Source organism: Triplophysa rosa, unplaced genomic scaffold (genome assembly GCF_024868665.1).
Source record: "Triplophysa rosa unplaced genomic scaffold, Trosa_1v2 scaffold7_ERROPOS2016172, whole genome shotgun sequence".
Classification (NCBI taxonomy): Eukaryota; Metazoa; Chordata; class Actinopteri; order Cypriniformes; family Nemacheilidae; genus Triplophysa; species Triplophysa rosa.
Window position 1 is genome coordinate 593,397 of NW_026634815.1, and position 23,117 is coordinate 616,513.

Sequence of the window (23,117 nt, forward strand, 5' to 3'; positions counted from 1 at the left end):
GTTGTTGTTTTTTAGAAATGATCAGTAATGTATTAAAGGCAAGCAAGAACGGGACAAATGCAACCCTATTTCATGTTTTATATCCAAATGCAACAATAAAAAGCATTACCATGTCAGAACATGTAGAGTATGATGCATCAGGTTAAAATGTGCTGGTGGCTGTGTGTTTGTGTCTTACCAGGAGTTGAAGGTCTCTCGAGCATGTTTAGATGGTGATATATAAACGCCTGGCTGTCGTGAACTGTTTCCATATCAATATCTTCCTCCTCCTGTGTTGGGAACTTAAGAAATGTCATTTAAATACTCAAATGCACAGAAAGTTACATTTATATATGTAATATAAATATATTTATACAATATATTTTCTATAAACGTTCAAGAGCATATTCTGAGCAGATAGTTTTAGACATGAAAACTCTAACAAATTAGGCTTTGTCTTAGGAACATCTGGCCCTATCCAGCGAAAACATTTCGAGACCATTTCATTTTTTTGTTCAGAAAAACATAATTCAGAGTTCAGAGTTTTTATGAATTTAGGTATGTCTTTAGGTAATTGTTTCATTCTGTGAACTACTAACAATATTTCTCCCAGAAAACTGGAGAAACCGGTCAAAAATAACAGAAAAGACCGTTTTTTTAGAACTCAAATACTGGAAAGAAATCAAGTTCATATTCACTTTAAAAAAAGTATACTTTTTTATGTGATAACCCTGAAATTCAACAGACACTGGACTGGAATAGCCAAAGTACATCTACAAATGCTGATTAAATTAAAATTTGAAATGGTCTCTTAATTTTTTCCGCGGCCGTACATTCACGATAATAGACTGCTTTGTCATTTTTACAGTAATGAGATGTAATTGTTGTCACAGTGGTCACAAGCTGATAACGTACTCTGGTCTTCACAGTTATTTTAGCACTGGGCTCCTCCTGCATAATTTGTCCAGGTTCAGGGGATGAACATAACAGAGTCTCCGCCTTCCTCTTTAAACTCTGTGGGGCCATGGCAACACCGCTCAACGCTGGCTCAATGACAACATGCTGCTCCTCTTCCAGCTGTGGATTATATGAAGAGAAACATGTCAGCTGCATTTAATAAATGAATCCCTAACTCCAAGTATTAAATGTATGCAAATCATCCAGCTCATACATTGCATGTTCAGACTACATCTAGCCTACATAAATAATAATATGACATCTAATTATAAAGAGTTGCAAGATTTTTAACACTATCATTTTTTAGGCATTTAAAGTGCTGGTGAATGCCATGCTGTGGGTCACCTCTGGGCCTGGATCAGATTTGATGATGGGGTTGAGAACAGCTTTCTTCTCCTTCAGGTTTAGCACGAGACCCAGCTCAGGCAGAGGCAGACAGGAGGGACGGGTCAGCCCAAACAGAGCATAGTACAGATTCACCACATCACAGCGCAGGCGCCAGTCATGAGCGGTACCTGAGATACATGTACGGCACAGACAGACAATAGAAGATGCCAGATTTGTGAGAGATTATTGACCATAACCTTGTCGTTCAATTTACAACCCGAATTCCGGAAATGTTGGGATTTAAATTTGAATAAAATCAAAGACTTTCAAATCACATGAGCCAATATTTTATTCACAATAGAACATAGAGAACATGACAAATGTTTAAACTGAGAAATTGTACAACTGTATGCACAAAATGACCTCATTTCAAATTTGATGCCTGCTACAAGTCTCAAAATAGTTGGCACGGGGGGGTAACAAAGGGCTGAAAAGGCAAGAAATTTTGAAAAGATTCAGCTGGGAGAACATCTAGCAACTAATTAAGAACTCGATTAGCTGCTATAAAAGGGCTGTCTTAGAGAGGCAGAGTCTCTCAGAAGTAAAGATGAGCAGGGCCTCTACAATCTGTGAAAGGGTGTGTAAAAAGATTGTGGAATACTTTGCAATTTCACGTTGAGGAACGTTGTTTTTAAAGGCTTTGTAAATCTCATCATCTACAAAAGATTCAGTGAAACTGGAGAAATCTCTGTGCGTAAGGCTGCATTTACACCGCATGTATCAAGTGACCCAATTCCGATTTTTCCTCCAATGTGGCACAGATCGGATATGACCCATGACCGTGTAAGCAGGAAAAAAGCACATGGATTCCGATATTTTCAGATCGGTTTCAGGCCTCAATCATATGTGGAAATAAATCTGATATGAATCGGATACGTGCAGTTGCATCTGCCATGTAAGCAGACAGATCGGATATTCACCCGTCATTGTGAGTTGTACATCATTAATTCCTTTCAAACAGAGCGATGATCCCGGAAATTGTAATACAATTGCCAGGAAACGAGCTAAGCGAGTTTGTCAATTATTCGAAAACTAAAAAAAAATATTGGTAGGCTCTATTTAGCTTAATCATGCATGAATGCATGTACGTCCTAATCATCAAACTGACTCTCAAGACGAGAGAATAGCGTTGTCTGCTTAAATGCAGTTTTAAAGTTTGAAATTAATCAAAATTAAAATTCATCACAATATCAAAAATTATCATCATAAAAATACAAATCACTTTAATAAACTTAATCGCTCAGCAACCTTTAAAACAATTATCCGTTCCACACAACGGAGAAGCTTGAGTTTCTCTGCAGACACCCGCTTTACTTTTAACAGGCTTCACTTGACCGAGCATTTACAGATTTTTTCCTCAACAAAAACATTATAAACAACATGAACATTATGATGATACACCGACCTAAGTGTCTATATTGTCTTTGTAATATTAAATACAGTCTGCTTTATTAAGCGGTTTTTCAATCACTCTGCGTGAGCTTATTCAAAAGATTTAAATGACAAAAAACTTTCACAGACTTTAAAAAACATTAACGATTAAGTCATTTTTGAGTTAACATTTTTTTGTACGTCATATAAATGAAAAATGCGCTGCTATAATATCCTGTGCCTTTTATATTGCAGTTGCAAAAATGCCAGCTCATTTTTCTTTAAGACTCCACTGCGTTCCATTATAATTTGTATTGAGGCTATGTAAAATTTCATTTGACAGTTCATATTTATCTTTGTAAACTGGCTGAGCTTAATCCTTCTCTCAGAACCTTTCATTCTTTTCATTCTGATTGTCATTGTTCTGCATTTACCAATAAATATATAACTAAAAGGTATTTAAGTAAAATAAAAAACAACAATATATGCTACATAATAATAACCCAAACAATATAGCTTATTTAGCCATATTTGGCTAAATATAAAAGGAAGCAGCAATAAAAGCAAACCACGCTATTGAGCCACCTAAAAACACAGCAAGGTAAATTCCGTCACCTCTTGACAGCCCTACATTCACGATTAAAAAATCTGCACAAGACATTACATTACAGTACATTATCAAGTGTCTTTACTCTTTATGTGTGAAGTAGGCGCACTGGGGGACAAATCCTGGGACACATTATGCGTTCATTTTCCGAGATCTCTGTAAGAAAAGGCTATTAAATAAGCAGCGGTGGCGAATGACGTTTTTACTTTTTTTTGGTCAGTATGTCTACCTCGGGTTGTTTCACCACATGCAGTGTAAATGCAGAAATCGGATATAGTCACAAAAACGGAACTGAGCATCAAGAACTGCAGTGTAAATGCGGCCTAAGGGACAAGGCCAAAGACCTTTGTGGATGCCCGTGGTCTTCGGGCCCTCAGACAACACTGCATCACTCATCGGCATGATTCTGTTATTGACATTACTAAATGGGCCCAGGAATACTTCCAGAAACCACTGTCAGTAAACACAATCTGCCGTGCCATCTGCAGATGCCAACTAAAGCTCTATCATTCAAAAAGGAAGCCATATGTGAACATGGTCCAGAAGTGTCGCCGTGTGCTGTGGGCCAAGGCTCATTTAAAATGTTTAAAAGTAGAAAAGTGAGTCCATTCTTGTTGGAAATCACGGACGCCGTGTCCTCCGGGCTAGAGGAGGGAGACCTTCCAGCGTGTTATCAGCGTTCAGTTCAAAAGCCAGCATCTCTGATGATATGGGGGTGCATAAGTGGAGACGGTATGGGCAGCTTGCATGTTTTTGGAAGGCACTATGTATGCTGAAAGGTATATAAAGGTTTTAGATGACTTGTGTATTTCAGCAGGACAATGCAAAACCACATACTGCAGCTACTACAACAGCATGGCTTTGTAGTAGAAGAGCCCGGGTGCTGAATTGGTGGATCTTTCACCAATAGAGAACATTTGGCGCATCTTTAAATGAAAAATACATCAAAAACGACCACAAACTCTTCAGCAGCTGGAAACCTATATCAGGCAAGAATGGGACCAAATTCTAACACCAAAACTCCAGCAACTCATAACCTCTAAGTTTTTAAAAGAAGAGGAGATGCTACACCACGGTAACAGGCCCCCGTTCCAACTTTTTCGAGACCTGTAGCAGGCATCAAATTTGAAATGAGCTCATTTTGTGCATAAAATTGTAAATTTCTCAGTTGAAACATTTTTTCAAGTTCTCTATGTTCTATTGTGAATAAAATATTGGCTCATGTGATTTGAAAGTCTATTAGTTTTCATTTTATTCCAATTTAAAAAACGTCCCAATATTTCCGGAATTCGGGTTGTACACCTTTATTTCATTTGACAACCTCTGCCAACCAATTAGAATCATAAATTAAACAATACCATTGTAGCATAATATAAACTCGGATATAAACTTGGTGGTACAGTTAAGTCCAACAATCACGCAACAATAATAGAAACAATGGAGAGAAAGGGGATTAACTAGTGCATTTGCCCTTTTTTAAAATGAAAAATCAAAACTGAAAGCTGTGCTGCTTCTTCTGCATCTGCGAAACGAAGACCACACCAGGTACAATATTAAAGTCCTTGAACACCGTATACAACCTCTTAAACCAAATGTACGAGAAATGACTTTCATAACAGCTGGCAATGGCTCAGTACTTGTACTGCCAAGAGCGGCTGCAAACCCCAAAACAAAGAAGTGTGTTTTGACACAATAAATCCTTCAAGAATGAAAGTGAAACAAGACCTCCCTGTCAGAAAACATACCAAGAAAACGTTCGCTACAACAGCAGCCCTTTAAGAGCCTCTCTCAAACACTGCCAGAGTTGTTAAAAAAAAAACATTTACTTCAGTTCCTAAGAAGAACCGCAGTAATGGAAAGCAGGATATGAAGAGCTGTGGGTAGTGAATAGCTGCTTTCACAACTTTCTTTTGTGTTTCAGATCCTATGGGGGCCGAATGTTAGCGAACCCAAAATTAAATGGGTCATATGCACATAAGGAGTCCTAGGGTTCTGAGGATGAATATATACTGTACATATAGGCATTTCGGGCCACCTTCGCAAATCAAACCACCTTCAGGATGAAATAACAAGTCAGTATGTTCAATTCATATTGACAAGGAGGTTCACTGAATGGCACAAGCTTTTGATGAAAAGTAGCCTGCAAACATGGAGCGTTAAGACTTTTGGCACAGGCAACAATGGTAAAAACAGTGAATTAAGTCCATATGTGCTCCACGAAAAATTGTGAGGATATGAATTCAATGCGTGTGTGTTTTACCTGAGTTCATCAATTTCCACAATTGGTCCACTAAAGCTTCATTGCACAATGAAGACTCTGCAGCTTTAGTGAAGGGTGGATTCTTGGCCAGCATGCTGAGAATCTTATGCCTAAAAAGACAGAAATCAGAATATAAATTGTACAGGAGTACTTAATATAATAGAAAATTCATCCCAGAATCCTCTAACAAATAAAAACAAAGTTTACTGAAACTATGACAACATGGTCACTTTAAAAAATTGACATTTCAGTGGTAGTTTTAAAACTTTAACTTTCAAGTTGCAAGCGAATTCTAAAGAAAAAGCGCACATAAAGCATTTGTTACAAAACAAGCATGGTTAATGATATGGCATTTGTATATAACTTAATTACAATTAAATTGAAAGTTTATTTTATACAAAAGGTACTAGACTTCTACCAAACAATATAAAAATGTCCAATCCACTTACTATTTAGGTCATTTAAAGTAAATGCCAAAATGGTCAAATGGTGCTAGATTAATACTACATTACAAGAATAATTTTACAATAGTCAATAATTAATATTCATTGAACAAAGAAGACTTCACAGTTATTGACATTAAGGCTGTCAAACAGTTGTGCAATTAATCGCATCCAGAATAAACGTTTGTGTTTAGATAATGTACTGTGCATATTTAAGTTGTATTTACAAACACATTCACATACATGCACATATTTAAGAAAAATATACAATCTAAAAATTAATAAACATTTATAAATAATTTACATTATTGGTCAATAATTTCCTAAATATATATACTTGTATGTGTATGGGTCTTTAAATACAAAATAAATATGCACAGTACACAGACACATATTATGTAAACAAACTTCTATTTTGGATGCGATTAATGGCCATTAATCGTTTGACAGCCCTAACTGACATCCTCACTGACTTTATGTAATGCACGGGGTCATTCTGCACCAGATCCAGAAGCCACTGTAGTTCAGCAGAGCTCCGATCAACTGTCAATAAAGAGAACATAAAACATACACTTTACACAAGACTCGCACATAATTATAATAGTAAGTTTACAATAATAAAGGAAAGCAACTGACTGTCAGCATGAAAAACCTTCAAGAAGCAGTGCCTCTATGATTGTCGATCAGCAGAGATGGGAAGTAACGAAGTACAAATACTTCGTTACTGTACTTAAGTAGATTTTTCTGGTATCAGTACTTTACTCCACTATTTATTTTTCTGACGACTTTTTACTTTCACTTCTTACATTTTTACACAAATACCTGTACTTTCTACATCTTACATTTTCAAACCAGGCTCGTTACTTTAGTTTTAATCTGTATTTGATGCACAATCAATATTATTTCTTGTCATTGCGTGACTTTTTCAACCTAATGATAGGTCTGCCTAAAAGCCGAAGCGCTGTGTGAGGTGGCCACTAGCCAATCAAATGTAAGAAGGCGGGAGTTACTGTTTACAGAGCAAAGCGGTGACCAATCAAATCAAAGAAGACGGAGTTTCCGTTCTCAGATCTCGAGCGTGATATTCTGCATCATGTGGTGACTCATGAATGGTAGGGTTTTTTAGCGCGAAAGGACCAGATTTTAAATATGTAATTTAGCTATTGAAGCGGCCGCAATGCCAAAGTAGCCTAAATATAAATTGCACAGTAGTAAGTGGGAGGATGACTCAAATCTCACAATGTGAATTACACATGTGGTGCGACGACTCGAAGATTCTTTGTAAATATAACGTTAACTGTAATTGAAATCAGAGCACAGTTAAACAATTTAATAAAGTCAAACTGTAAATGGGATTATACTACTTCTGTCCAGCATCAGCAAATCTTTTCAATTTTACAGACTTTAGTCTGGCATACTCGTCCTTGACAGCTACTGAAGTTAAAACAGTTTTGCTAAATTTTGCATGTTCTACAAACATATACTTCACGAAAGATGTACTGTAGTTCTGTCAGAAGTTAAGGCAGCTCGTTAAAGTAAGCGCATTATTGTTGCTGTTGTTCATTAGTATGTATGAATTGCATATTTTTTGCTATCGTGGTGTGTGCGTTAAGTTCATGAACGAGTGAAAATTACCTGCTCATTGCGTTGCTTTCCGATGAACTAATTATAGTGGGCACTTTTGCACAAAAATGCGCTAATTTCCTGATTGCCCCTTTGAAGTGGTTTCTGGACATATCCTATTAGTCTTATTTTCTTAATGCATTTGCCTTGTTTGATCTGTTTGATCTATTTTCCTGATTTTTATTATATTTTTTCATCTTGTCATGATTATAATTATAAGGAAATAAAAAACGATCCTTATCAACGTTGATTGACATTGCAATAAAATACTATCACATTATTTTGGCAGTTAAAATTTTGGGCAGGTTTTTGTTGGAGTGAGTAGGTTTTAGTGAGCCTTTGGGCTGGAAATCATCCACCTAATCTAGCAACACTGACATAAGTTTTAATGTTGAACGAGTGTAACGTACAATGTAAGAGGCTAAACATTTAATATTTTAAAGCGAGGCATAATTTCAAGAAATGTGTTTAACCAATCAAGAAAAACAGTAATGGTTACCAAGTAAATTGACTTGCCTAATTAATTATCTCTTTATTTCTTAGTTTTCTCTTTTTGACAAGATCTCCCAAGTGTCTACAACCTTTGTATAATGATATGTCCATGACTGGTCTGTGCTTAAAATTTAAAGGGACAGTTAAACTAAAATTGAAAGCAGTGAAATTCTGTTATAAAATGTTTTGACAATCACAGTACCAAACAGTCATTTCCTGGCTATTACGCATCACAGACATAGGCTAGTAGTCTAAGAAGCTGCCACGGACCAAGGCGGAAGGCAACACAAAGAATAGCTAAAATTATGGTTGAGAACTTTAGACAATTCTGTCACAATTATTATCAATACGCTTGTCCTTTACGCTCTTATCTTACATCATAATTGTATTATACATTTGTGTTTTTTTCCACTACCTAGGTAGTGGCAAATAGATTTATTCCATCAGTCTTTTTTATGCTTGTGTTCTACATAATGGTAGTTCAGTTGTGAGGTACGAGCGTGACTCTAAAACAGGTAGTAGTATTGGCTACTTTTTACTTAAGTACATTTTAGAGCCCATACTTTATACTTTTACTTGAGTAAACAAGTTTAGTCAGTACTTAAACTTTTACTTGAGTACTTTTAAACATGAGTATCTGTACTTCTACTTAAGTAAAGGATGTGTGTACTTTTGCCATCTCTGTCGATCAGATAAACTAGTCGATATCACTAATAATGATGAAACGAAATGAAACCAAGATAAACATTGGTCACTTTAATTGGTCTTTATAAGGCTCATTGAGCAACTTCCTCATCTCCAGAGGTCAATATTCTTCTCAAGTAGAGCGTAACAGCCAAACTTCAGACAATAAGGGATTCAGAGGAAGTCTGGGGATAAACATCATCTCGATTACCCGAGTCCTGACCAGCAATATATTTAAAACGGACTTTTACTGGAAAGCCTTACAGCAGACTTCAGTTTAAACAACAATCACGGTTGGCTTTTCAACACCATTTTCCACATAAAACCTTAAACTGGCAATTTGTCACTAACCGTATAAAGTGAGACATGTAAACACGCTCTCAAGGTTTCAGGCGAAACCTTAATAGTAGCTCCTTGTGTTTGACTTTGAGGCCTGAGCGCATGCTCTCTCTATGACATTTACTGCTGTATTGATGAAAACGTAGTCCTGCTCATAAATGTGACACGGTGTGCAGGAAGCAGGGTATCTGCAGGTTTCTGAAAGTTAGATTTAAAACTTTTTAAGACCTTTTTAATACCGTGCAGAATGAAATGTAAGGCCAATTTTGCACTTCCCCATGGCTAAAGCTCAAACTTTTCTCCATGTGGTAATGTCCAGTCCACTCACCTAACGACCCCCGCAAAGGTGTTATTTGTTAGTTGGTTCCGCCTATTTTGTTCTGCGTGACAAATAGACGTACATGATTTTAAAACTAAAATAAAATCTTTACAGTGTCGGTTCGACTGCATTTCTAAGACCTTGGAAACGCGGATTTAAGACATTTTAATGCTAATTAAGGCCTTATTTTGACATTATGGAATTTAAGACTTTTTAAGACATTTTAAGGATCCGCGGACACCCTGAGGAAGGGCATGTCATAAAGGTCCATAAATAATGCAGATTTGTTCAAGGACTTCATATAGACTTCAAAAATAAATATAGAGCAAATAAACAGCCCTACTCGTCCTGACAAAGCAAAAGAGAAAGCAGAGATAAGACAAATGTACCTCTTGTGTAGTCCACTACAGCCTCCAGTGCTGCAATCCTCACATCCACAAAGTGACCATACTGGGCGTAGGACTTGAACAGGATGGGGTCACTGGGAATGTGACCGTTCCTCTGTAGCATACGAATGGCCCGCAAGCAGCTGCAGTACAGGGTGGCAACAACAATAAAAGCTTTTTAAGTGAGACGGTCGGTGTATTACATGCAGCATACAAGTTGTGGCTGGTATTAGAAAGCATGGATCAATTGGAGTAAAAACATAGTGTACTGTGTGATGTAGGACTGCAAAACCTGACAAAGAATAACATCACCCTAGTTTAATACCTGTGTTGCATGTGCCAGGAAATGCCAACTACCAGCAAGACAGAGCTTTAATGTTTGTACATTTGCTTTGTATATTTAATTTAACGACCAACCCATAAGTTGAGCCCAGAGGAAAAAGCCTCTTACCAGCCCGTCCGTGTTAGGACAGACACCACATAGAGAGACATATGCAATGTTCATGGGGTGAGGCAATATTAACTACAGGTTGTTTTCTGATAGAAGTTTACTGGAACATTTCAGAATCAAAACACATTTAACTGAAACACATTTTGAAGTGAATCACATTTTCCATGACCAAAAATGGCTAAAGCATAAAGGATTATTTCAACATCGGTCCAGTATAATGAAGGCTAAACCCTTTAAAAGTTCAACAGCCGATTTCAATGTATTTGGAGAGAGTTTTGCAACCAAAGCTGAACTTTTGATACTGCCTAAGGGGGAAACACACACCTGACAGTGATGGCGTTTCGGTAGCTCGGCAGAAGTTTTTCCATGTTTAGGAAGCGTGTGATTTCCTCCAAGATGAGTCGAACATCTGTGTTCAAGTTGTCCACCGTGCGCACCTCATTATTAATGTTGATGGCAGGAGTCAGCGAGTTTGTCAAAGCATCGATCAGCTCAGCACGATAATAATTATCAGAAAACTGTGGGCAAAGCACATCATCTTTGACTAAAATGATCTACTTTCTTTCAAGACATTCACATACTGCATTTCATCCATTACCTTGTTTTTCCGGTTGTCGTTGTATTTAATGAGGTCCAGTATAAAATGCAGCACCTCTTTTGGACAAAGGTTCTGAACATCTCTAAGCAAAGCTATGGCCACGGGCATAGTCTACATGATAAGAGTAGCCAAAAGAAACACATACAATAACTATAAGCATGCTATGAATAACTCCATATTTCATTGGTAAAAGATGTGTCTCTGTACGTTAGTTGCAACCCTACCTTTTGCAGAAAGTAGCTTTGAAAGTTGATAAAGTTGTTGGTCTTGACAATATTCGGGCAGCTTTGGCAGCAGAACATGCGTGTGAAGAGAGATTTCATGGCTGGCGGGCCTGTCCACGTGCTCACCATAGAATTAGCAATCTAAAACACAAATCGATACACATTACACAACTTTATGAACATTTTTTCATCCAACAAATTTTATCTAACAGCAAACTATTGTAATGCTTGGCATTTTCTAATGTGATATTAACATAAGTTCTTTTCTTTCAAACTCAGGAACCATGTTTCACCTTAGCCAGACAGAAGCAGGCCTGCATGCGGACTTTGTAGAAGCACTGGTCCTGCTCCAGGATATCAGTCAAAGCGAGTCGTGAAGCAGGCGTTGGGAATTTCTCCAGGGCTGAAATAGCTTCCACTTGGGCCACCACGTCCCTCTCATAGCGTAGCTGATACTGCCACATGAAATCTGCCTGCTCAAACTCCACCTTCCGCAGGATGGACATGTCCGGATCGATACGGATCCACAGCAGAGGAGAATCAGCACTGTGATTTCACAAAGAAGAGAGGAGTTCATTGATTCACAGGTATTCGGCTTTTATTCATCAATACTGAGGATTCAGATATCTGACTCATTTGACAGTGCTTTTTGCATCCTGTGTAGAAGGGAAGAATGTTTATTTGGACAAAGGATATGACATAATAACAACAAATGGTTTTAAAAGGCATGCCAGCAGACAAAGACTCAAAGGCTTCAATTAAGTAAGGGATAATGTACAGGCAGCCGGTTGTTATCGCAGAAATAAGCCCAGACAGTGTGATCAAGTCTTGTATCACACTGAAGGGGTTTATTTCACGAAAACAGCTGGCTGCTTGTGCATTATCCCGCTTATTACATGGTTACTTGCCACATGAGAAAAAACTGGACATGAAATGTGAATTCAAACTATTTATTAGCTCATGTTTCCCGAATGCCGACCTTCCGCGTGGAAAAGCAGTGTACTTTCGGTTTTAAGGTAAAAAACGTTTAAATGTCACGAACAGACAATTTGGTTTAATCATTTGTGAATATAATGTCATATATGTTATTAAAACACATATTTATATTGAAATTGTCAAAATGATGAAAATGCTGCATCCGGGTTACCGTGTGTTATTTAGTTTTGAGAGGTTTTTATCTGGGAAAAACGAACCTGCAAATGTCATGACTGGCCAATCAGAATCAAGCATTCCAATGAGCAGTGTAATAAGGACTGTTATTACACAAGCATTTTCAAAGTGAAGTCCATATTACTAGAAATTACGGCTGTCAAACGATTAATCGTGATTAATTGCATCCAGAATAAAAGTTTGTGTTTACATAATATATGTCTGTGTACTGTGCTTATTAACCTTGTATTTTTTTTAAACATCCACAAACATGCATATATTCAAGACAAATATCAAATATAAAAATGAATAAACATTTATTTATAGTTTAAATTATTGGTCAATATAAATAATACGTCAACATATTTCCTAAATATGTAAACACATATGTGTCTATTAATACAAAATTAATATGCACAGTAGACTTAACACAAACTTTTATTCTGGATGTGATTAACTATGATTTATGATTTGACAGCCCTACAAGAAATGTTACTATTGTTATTTGCTCTCTCATTTGTAAGTCACTTTGGATAAAGCCTCTGCCACCTGAATAAATGTAAAGCTCTGAAATACTCATTGATCTACATGATGTACACAAGGAGACAGACAAAATATTTTGAACATCTTACTCCATGGCTGATAAATCCATGTCAACTTCTTCTCCATTCATCAGAGGGATTTTCTTCTTCTTGTTTCTGAGAGAGAGAGAGAGAGAGAGAGAGAGAGAGAGAGAGAGAGATTATCCGTTTATTTTTTTTGATGAAAGATCATGAGGGCACATTAATAGAAAAATAATGATCTAGATGAATAAATCACCTTCTGCTTTTGGAGTGGCAGGGAATGTCATGTTTTAGACTGTTCTCCTCTATTTGCAAGGTGTGATTAAATGAGCCATCCAGCTCCTGCACTGTCACTTTAATCGGGCCCTGTTGAAAAAACAAGTGTGCATATATGAGTTCCCAATCAGCAGATTATCTCTGCTTGGACAATTTAGAAGACCAATCATTCTTTTTGGCTTTATAACTTTTTATTGGATAGGACAGTTGAGAGACGACAAGAAACCATACGGTGTGAGAGAGTGAAAAAACAGGAGTTAGGAAAAGACCACAAGCTCGACAGACTTGAACTCGGGTCGCCCCAAACGCCAATGCACAATATGTCAATGTGCACACTCACCACATATTTCTGAGTGCCAGATGATGTGTAGTCCTGACGGATCTCTAGCTCCAATACGTTTCTTTTTCTGTTGAAGGCAAAACTGCCAAAAAATTTGACCACCGCACTCTGGTCTCTGAGGTTGCCGAGTCAAAGATAATGTACAAAAGAACTTCCAAGTACGTAAGGTCACACATGAGCAAAACTGTTTCAATGATTTCATGCTAAAACAATTCAATCAGCCATTGCATTAAGTGTAAATAATGCAATGCAAGAAACAGCGCTGCATGTGTACAGTCAGTCACCCTAAAGGAGTTCTTTTTTTGTATTAAAACCAAGATGACTGAACATTATGCCATTTATTACAAGGCTACTTACCAAGTTCATAAAAATGAACATGAAATATTGAGTTTAAGTTTAAAACAAAGACCACAGAGCAAAACAAGAGACAAAATCATCAACCAGGCTGGAAATCGGACAGCGGGAAAGTTTATGAAACCAGCATTTGAAGGATACACCCACTGCTTGATGAGAGGTCCGATGTCCTTCCCCGACACATTGGAGATAGATTTGAGGAACCCAGAGGTGGACACCAGCATCTGGCTCCACATGTGAGACTGATATTTTTGGGATGATGCCGTGCTGGCCAGACTCAAGAGCTTGTTAAACACCTGATGAGATTATAAGAACCTCAGAGTGAGCTTCAACATGCTTGACACATTTACACTTAACCACAGGAACAATTAAAGTTTAATATGAAGAGCTGGTTGCCTAATCTGGGTGGTCTAAATCTGAAGTTTGGGTTGTATAATACTTCACGCTGCTTAAATTGTTCAAGATTGAAGAAACCACAGCACAGAGGAACTACCAAATTTATAAAGCACTTTAATACTCAAATGAGGGGTATTTCAGTATGTTCACCTGAAGCATGAACTCCATGCTGATCCTGTTCTCAATGAGCCGCATCACCAGGTGAGCTTTGCACTGGAACATCTTATAATACTCCCAGGACAGCGTATGTGGGTGTTTGATTGAGAAGAAAAGGTGAGGCGTTGGGCTAAAAAGAAAAGCCACAGATTGTGATAATCTGGCATAGTTCCCTTATGTGAAACGACATCATGCAAACTCCTGACAGAACTTTAACAAATGACTAAAGGGTAGAAAAACTGGAACTAGCTCTAAAATGCTATGCCACCATAGCAAGGATAAGATGTATGGCTAATTTGTTGAGAGGTGTTGACAGTTTATGGGCTGAAGAAAACCCAGGAACTAAATAATGAAGATATCTGTTTATGTAACTGACAAAACAGTTTGTCCAGTATGTCTGGCAAAATTTCTTATTTAAACTAACATTACTTTAAAGGCGCAGTTCTTAATTATCAGCGGCCACTAGCGTTGTATTATAGATTTGCCACGAATCGCTCAGTCCAAACACGACGGTGGCCACCACAGTACAAAAAGATGTCGTTCTCATGTTGACGCAGGGAAGAGATTTTGCGGGCATTAGAAAGACTGTAGAAAGTGCTATGACTTACGTATTACAGAAAATAAAAGGTTTGTGGATTTTAAGTTTAAAAAGAAGGATAAAAGTCAGGCAGGAGCTAGGACCTACGTTAATATTATAAAGACTTTACAGCAGAGACACGTTAGGACTAAGGCTTTTAGCAGATATGTACTCACATATATCTATGGAGATAATTTCTAGCAGAGAGAGACGTAGGAGAGAAAGATCGTCTAAAAATCACCCCCGAGGAGGTTGCTTTGATTCAGATCAGTATGTGAGTAACATACTAACATACCAAGATATGTTGTTGTAATATTAGCTGTGTGTAGTGTTGTTTTTGGCGGCCTGTTTTAATTTTAGTTTTAGTCTAGTCTTTGTGTCAAGCTGTCATTTTAGTTTTTATTAGTTTTAGTCACGTTCATACTCTTTTTAGTCTAGTCAAGTTTCAGTCGACTAAAAGTCTGAGCATTTTAGTCTTATTTTAGTCAGAATTTTCCATGACTATTTTCATCTAGTCTTAGTCGACGAAAACTGATGACATTCTAGTTTTAGTCAATGAAAATTCTATTTTACTCTCTTTTTAGTAATGCAATTCTATTTAACCCAGTCAATATAGTGTAAGTACCTAGACGAAACCAAAATTTTATTTTAGCCAAACCCATTTCAAACAAGGTTATCTTATTATATTATTGTTACCTTACAGACTCAAGAATACATCCATTCCAGACACGGAAGACGCTCTGATTTGAATTTACGGCCATCGGTAGGGGTGGGAATCTCTAGGTACGATGCGATTTGATTACGATTCAGAGGGCTGCGATGCGATGATAAAACGATTCTCGATGCACCTTTTTCCTATACAAATTTTCTTTTTCTTGCTGTGTGACTATTAAAATCAAAGTATTTGTAATTACCCAGACCGATTTTACTTCCAATATCCTTTATTAATAAAACAAATGGAAGTGATTTCGCAAGTCAACTGGAAGGTTACATTTGCCAGCATTGCAAAGAACCAACAGGAAAAGAGTGACTGCCCTCAGTGCCATGTAGTAGCATACAGAATGCAGTAAATTAATGCAGACTTTTTTGCACATAGCACTGGAGCTAGAGAGGTTTAAAGTTTGGTAGCACAGGCCAAACAGTAGGAGCACAAGTATAAATTGTCGGTTGTCATCATAAAAAAAAAATGATGCAAGTGCAGTTCATCATGAAATTTAAATCATGAAAAGGCAGGTAACTGACAAAAGACATTCATGTTACATAAATTAGGGCCATATCATTTTTACACTACCTAAATTTGTTTTAATTTTTCTAATTTGTGTGTTTTTCCTTTTTTACTATACAATAGTGGTATATTTGTCCACATAAATGACTGTAGTGTACTATAGTAAACTGCAGTAAAAGTCTTAGATACTATCGTGTTTTTGAACTTTACTATAGTATACAGTGTTTATAAATTTACTACAAGGGCACTACAATTTTCAATAGCAAATACTATAGTTCACTAAAGTATTTTTGTCGGAGTGTTCAATTTAACGGGACTTTTATTTTGACGGGTCTTTGGGAAGACGCTTGAGTTTTTTGTTTGCTGATAGCTTCACTCAAACAGTAAACGCTCGTAAAATAAACTCTCAGAGCAACTCAGGAGATGAAGTTCATTTGTTCATATCCTCATACAGTGCAGACGCTGATAAATCCTCGACCATCACTCGTGTTGTACGTTAAACTGTGCACATAATTCACTCAGACACGCAGAACAGCCAGATGACATTTAAATAACAGGATTCCGCTCCGCATCTAGGTTAAAGCATCAGACGAAATAACGTTATAACATTTCGTCTCGTCTCGTTTTGGTCAACGAAAATGAAGAGACATTTTAGCATAGTTTTTATTTTGTAAACAACATTTAGTCTCGTTTTTATTCGTCAACAATATTGCATTATACATTTAATTATAGTCATCGTCACATGACCAGTATTTACGTTGCGTCTCCTCTCGTCTCGTTTTCGTCACGTGATAAAGGTTCGTTGACGACAATATTTAGTCACAATTTTCGTTGACGAAAGCAACACTAGCTGTGTGACGGAGCAGTTTTGAGCGTCATTGTTTATGTGGAACCGCTTTAATATTGTACTCGTCCAGATACTTGAGAGAGAGAGCGAGAACGCGTTGGAGCTGAAACTGGAGAGCGAGCGAGAGCGCGTTTTACTCTTTTACTCAATGATGAATAAACTTTCAGTTAATCCGCGGGTTACATGCGTTCCGCACCGGAGAGCACGATCCGTACGAATCACGGCTCTTCCCACGATCCGTTTCACCACGATACCGCAGCGGAGAGGAAGAGAAAACACGCGTTGTAGAGTTGTTTGTCCGTTTAGGGCTGCTGTACAAAACATGGCGGCGAATTCAATGTACAAACCCGATTCCAAAAAAGTTGGGACACTGTACAAATTGTGAATAAAAAAGGAATGCAATAATTTACGAATCTCATAAACTTATATTTTATTCACAATAGAATATAGATAACATATCAAATGTTGAAAGTGAGACATTTTGAAATGTCATGCCAAATATTGGCTCATTTTGGATTTCATGAGAGCTACACATTCCAAAAAAGTTGGGACAGGTAGCAATAAGAGGCCGAAAAAGTTAAATGTACATATAAGGAACAGCTGGAGGACCAATTTGCAACTTATTAGGTCAATTGGCAACATGATTGGGTATAAAAAGAGCCACTCAGAGTGGCAGTGTCTCTCAGAAGTCAAGATGGGCAGAGGATCACCAATTCCCCCAATGCTGCGGCGAAAAATAGTGGAGCAATATCAGAAAGGAGTTTCTCAGAGAAAAATTGCAAAGAGTTTGAAGTTATCATCATCTACAGTGCATAATATCATCCAAAGATTCAGAGAATCTGGAACAATCTCTGTGCGTAAGGGTCAAGGCCGGAAAACCATACTGGATGCCCGTGATCTTCGGGCCCTTAGACGGCACTGCATCACATACAGGAATGCTACTGTAATGGAAATCACAACATGGGCTCAGGAATACTTCCAGAAAACATTGTCGGTGAACACAATCCACCGTGCCATTCGCCGTTGCCGGCTAAAACTCTATAGGTCAAAAAAGAAGCCATATCTAAACATGATCCAGAAGCGCAGGCGTTTTCTCTGGGCCAAGGCTCATTTAAAATGGACTGTGGCAAAGTGGAAAACTGTTCTGTGGTCAGACGAATCAAAATTTGAAGTTCTTTTTGGAAAACTGGGACGCCATGTCATCCGGACTAAAGAGGACAAGGACAACCCAAGTTGTTATCAGCGCTCAGTTCAGAAGCCTGCATCTCTGATGGTATGGGGTTGCATGAGTGCGTGTGGCATGGGCAGCTTACACATCTGGAAAGGCACCATCAATGCTGAAAGGTATATCCAAGTTCTAGAACAACATATGCTCCCATCCAGACGTCGTCTCTTTCAGGGAAGACCTTGCATTTTCCAACATGACAATGCCAGACCACATACTGCATCAATTACAACATCATGGCTGCGTAGAAGAAGGATCCGGGTACTGAAATGGCCAGCCTGCAGTCCAGATCTTTCACCCATAGAAAACATTTGGCGCATCATAAAGAGGAAGATGCGACAAAGAAGACCTAAGACAGTCGAGCAACTAGAAGCCTGTATTAGACAAGAATGGGACAACATTCCTATTCCTAAACTTGAGCAACTTGTCTCCTCAGTCCCCAGACGTTTGCAGACTGTTATAAAAAGAAGAGGGGATGCCACACAGTGGTAAACATGGCCTTGTCCCAACTTTTTTGAGATGTGTTGATGCCATGAAATTTAAAATCAACTTATTTTTCCCTTAAAATGATACATTCTCTCAGTTTAAACATTTGATATGTCATCTATGTTGTATTCTGAATAAAATATTGAAATTTGAAACTTCCACATCATTGCATTCTGTTTTTATTCACAATTTGTACAGTGTCCCAACTTTTTTGGAATCGGGTTTGTATGTAGGGCCGCTCTGTATGTAGATATAAATAGCTTATTCTAAGGTATTACAAACTTAATGGTTCATTATGTAAGGTCTTTATACACCTCTGAAGAAATAGTTAATAGTCAATAGATCCTCCTAAAAATGATGTATTGTTCCTTTAAAGAAAATGAAGCCACGTTTATAATACATTAAATATTATTGTTTTTTAAATTACTTGTCTTTTTCTTTCCCTCCAGAGAAGGTGGGATGCAACAAGACACCTCCCATCTTCAGCTCATATTGCACAATCTTGTCCAGTTCCTTTGAATAAAAAAAACAAATTAATACCCCAGAGCGTGATGTTTATATTTAATACACATAAAAAATCTGTGTAATATCGGGCATTTCTCAAACCTCTTTGATCCAGTGACGGTATTCATTGACTCCAAAGGTTTTCTTCAGGTAGAGGCCATAAATGTATCCTGAAATTCCTTTTAAAACCCACTCATCGGACCTGTGGTTTAAATTCACAACATTTCCAACATTATTCTGACAACAAATTTCATTCAGTGCTATATTCTTATCCAGCCTTGGCCAGTTTTATTCATTATTCCAAGTAAGATCACTCAAATACAAGTCATAAGCCAAAATTACTCTAATATGATACTGCAGCATACATGTAACATATACACACTAGATGTATTAGTTAGAAGGTTTAATGCCGTTTTGACCAAGATCTGGTGTCGGAAAGACAGATGCGGGTCTGTTTGAATGGATTAGTGCTGGAGACCGCCTGCTCGAAACCCACTGTCTTCAATTACAGGGTTGAACTGCATTAAACAACACTATTAATTGCAGGCAGGCGACTGCTCTCCATTTCAAAGCCGGTGCACTTCTCCAGTAGGGGCCTGTACATGCCCAAATAAATAAATAAAAGTCTGCTATAGAAGTCCACACATCTGATTCGGATTTCAGGCTTTTAGCGCACAAGGGGGTCTATTGTAAGAGGAAATCAAAGACTTGGACAAAGCAATACATCACTGGACCAAACGGACACATACACGCACATACAGAAGGGGCAGAGAACTTCAGTTAGAAACTGAAGAACTGGTGCAGAGCAGAAAGACAATGAAAAACAATACACTATTGATCAGCGTCTCTTAGTGAGTTATTGCCAAAGCCACAATCACAACCACATGTGTTTTCAATGTGAAAACTGAAAACAGTGTGAGCAATTCACAACAATCTCTCCATGACTGTTGCAATTGGACTATGGCTGCGTGTCTGTTGTTGAATTTAATACGATTTGTATCTGCCCCAACATTAAATAACATTCTCTTTATGAGCCTGCATTACACTGTGACATTATAAACAATCCGCACTGAAATGTTTTAAAAACAGTTCATCAGGGATAGTTCATCATTTTTGTGCATGTCATTTCAAACCTGCATCACTTTCTTTCTTCTGCGGAACACAAAGGATTTTGATAAACGTTGGTAAGCAAACAACACTGGCCCTGACTAACTTCCAATGTGCAGATGCAAAACCACTGAAACATTCCTTAAAATATCTTCTTTTGTGTTCCACAGTGACAAGAGCCATATACAGTTATGAACAACATGAAGGCAAATAAATGATGACAGATTTTTTTGGGGGGGTAATCTATCCCTTCAATAATGGGGAACGGAAAATGACCAGAAACATTGAAAATAAACTTGAGATGCTTCTGCGTCTACCAAACATCCAGATGTTTTACCACCCCTTCACTGTCCCGATCCACTTACCAAGACATTCTAGAGATGAAGCAGCCGAAGAACTGTTGGGCTAGAGCCTGTGCCAGAAAGCGTCTGCTCAGAGGAGTCTGATCTATGATCATACCACTGTGCAGATGGTTGGTACTGAAAGGAGAGACACCAAAGCACAGCAAAACACAAGAGAATGAGGGAGGATCAAATAACATTCTAGCTTACAAAAACATCTGAACTTGCAATTAAAACCAAACTATAGAATAATTTAATGTTGTCTTATTTATTGTATTAAAATATTTCTAGTTTTAAACAATCTTTAATATAAAGATTATTCAGATGCATTACACATATTGGGCCTCATTCATGAAACATTTGTAAATATATGAGTAAATTCTGAGTAATTTGCGTGTAAAACAGACCTTCCCGAAAACTTTCCTCCAGATTCACAAATACTTCGTAAACGTCAGATCTGATAGTAAAATGTGTGTATGTTAATGACTTCCAATCACTCGTAAACAGGGCGTGCATGCACGCTCATTCAAAATGAGCACGCAAATTACGTATCTAGGAATGCCGGAATCCTCTGGACTTCATTCTCTGGTTTGGCAACATTATATTGCATAATATACTAATAGGCTATATGCTTAGCAATACATTAATCAATTAAACTGTGTCCACCAGCTAAAATAATAACACCTCGTGCTCTTCTGAAAACGACCAGCTGGTGGCGCCTAAGGACGCTTTGGAGGCACTGCGCGTTATTGCGGAGATGCGTTGGTAGGTGTGATTTAGAATATTCGCAACAGTTATGCTGTGTTCTATGGTGGCCCTGAACCGCAAGGTGAAAAAAAAAATTTGTGGGAAGAAAAATAAAAACAGTGTCCTAGACCCTTTCTGAGCCTAAGTCCGAAGACTTTCTCTCTCTGTCTCTATCTGTCTGTCAGATTTTTTCCTCTCTCCTTGAAACTTTTTTCCTCTTCAAAACTTTTTTTGTTCGTTCTTCAAAACTTTTTTTTTCGCTCTTCAAAACTTTTTTTTTCACTCTTCAAAACTTTTTTCCTCTAAGAGCAACACAAGTGAGAGAAAAAATGATGGCTAGCTAACATTAGCATGCGGTACCAACTTCGGCCAGCAGGTGTCACTATCAGTATGCATGAAATCCAATGCCTGACCACCTTGTATAAAACAATTACGCGACTCAAGACGTGATAAGGTTCTATGAAGTTCAGAGGACTTTATCAGGGTCCTACATTTACTTTTAGCAATACCAGACATTTCAGACCGGGCAGAGTGTGGTATTCAGCAGGTTTAAAAGCAATATTATTTGATTAATGTAGTCTATACTGTGTGAGGGAGGTGTTTTTTAGAGGGTTCTGCATCTGAACAGCTGGAGTTGGTTTTAGTTGTATATTAATCTAAACAAGCGCGACGGTGGCAAGCCTCTCGCTGTCCCGTTTGCCCATCCCCAGCCAACATAGCCTATGGTCAGCGGGCCAGTGGCGGACCACCGGTGGCAAAGTGACGCGGTGCAGTTGCAACAACTCAGCCACAGCGCACGCGCCAGATGCGCGTATTCACAGCATTGTTATATGCTTATGTTTAATAAACAAACGGGAGAACAAAACAGATACAAGTACATGTTACATGCTTATATTGTATGCATCACGTGAGGGGAAAACGGATGGTACACAGGCAGTCGCGTTTCAGCTGCACCATACATGCTCATTCGTCCAGTGTGAAACAGTAGCGCACCGGACACGCATCTATTCCTAATGTAAGATGACCCCGTTTTAACTTCATTAACAAAATGTTTTGAAGACGAAAAAAAAGTTTTGAAGAGCGAAAAAAAAAGTTTTGAAGAGCGAGAAAAAAAGTTTTGAAGAGCGAGAAAAAAAGTTTTGAAGAGCAAGAGCGAAAAAAAAAGTTTTGAAGAGCAAAAAAAAGTTTTGAAGAACGAAAAAAAAAAGTTTTGAAGAACGAAAAAAGAGAGAGGAAAAAATCTGACAGACAGAGAGAGACAGAGAGAGAAAGTCTTCGGACTTAGGCTCAGAAAGGGTCTAGGACACTGTTTTTTTTTTTCCGACTTGCGGTTAAGGGCCACCGTAGCGTTCCCACCAAACGCGAATGAAGCATTAAGCGCGAGTGATTTACATGTTAAGTCAATGCAAAGACACGACAGGACATCCTGCGGCGCGAATGACGCGATTCGCACAAATTGAGCGTTTCGGACGTTTGACGCGTAACGCGTGATTCGAGCGAGTTGAAAAATCTGAACTTTGGCGAAAATTCGCGCTGTGTTAACCGATCAGGAGCTTGCTCTAGTAGTGACGTGATAAATGATGTAGCTGTCGGAGGCAGAAATCCGAAACAACAATGGAAGACAAAATCATCGTCGCTGTATGTGGATACCCGGAGCTGTACGCTACATCTTCTTACTTTTATCGAAACAGGAATAAAAAGTGA

At 38.0% G+C, this 23,117-nt stretch overlaps 1 protein-coding gene across 2 annotated transcripts in view; it reads right to left on the reverse strand.

The window, feature by feature from the left end:
• Positions 1–23,117, reverse strand: part of taf2 (TAF2 RNA polymerase II, TATA box binding protein (TBP)-associated factor) — a 29,009-nt gene that overhangs the window by 1,166 nt on the left and 4,726 nt on the right. Inside the window, exons 8-25 of one of the 2 annotated variants that reach the window (XM_057328763.1) lie at positions 20,691–20,804; positions 19,321–19,420; positions 19,142–19,227; positions 14,349–14,484; positions 13,944–14,098; positions 13,449–13,563; positions 13,089–13,198; positions 12,902–12,967; positions 11,414–11,666; positions 11,121–11,261; positions 10,897–11,007; positions 10,623–10,816; positions 9,851–9,990; positions 6,478–6,547; positions 5,562–5,671; positions 1,282–1,451; positions 895–1,056; positions 179–269 (exon numbers count right to left, since the gene is read on the reverse strand). In XM_057328763.1, the coding sequence (XP_057184746.1) occupies positions 179–269; positions 895–1,056; positions 1,282–1,451; positions 5,562–5,671; positions 6,478–6,547; positions 9,851–9,990; positions 10,623–10,816; positions 10,897–11,007; positions 11,121–11,261; positions 11,414–11,666; positions 12,902–12,967; positions 13,089–13,198; positions 13,449–13,563; positions 13,944–14,098; positions 14,349–14,484; positions 19,142–19,227; positions 19,321–19,420; positions 20,691–20,804 (2,324 nt within the window). Of the gene's footprint in view, positions 1–178; positions 282–894; positions 1,057–1,281; positions 1,452–5,561; positions 5,672–6,477; positions 6,548–9,850; positions 9,991–10,622; positions 10,817–10,896; positions 11,008–11,120; positions 11,262–11,413; positions 11,667–12,901; positions 12,968–13,088; positions 13,199–13,448; positions 13,564–13,943; positions 14,099–14,348; positions 14,485–19,141; positions 19,228–19,320; positions 19,421–20,690; positions 20,805–23,117 lie in introns of both variants that reach the window. The other variant, XM_057328762.1, reaches the window with a different exon arrangement.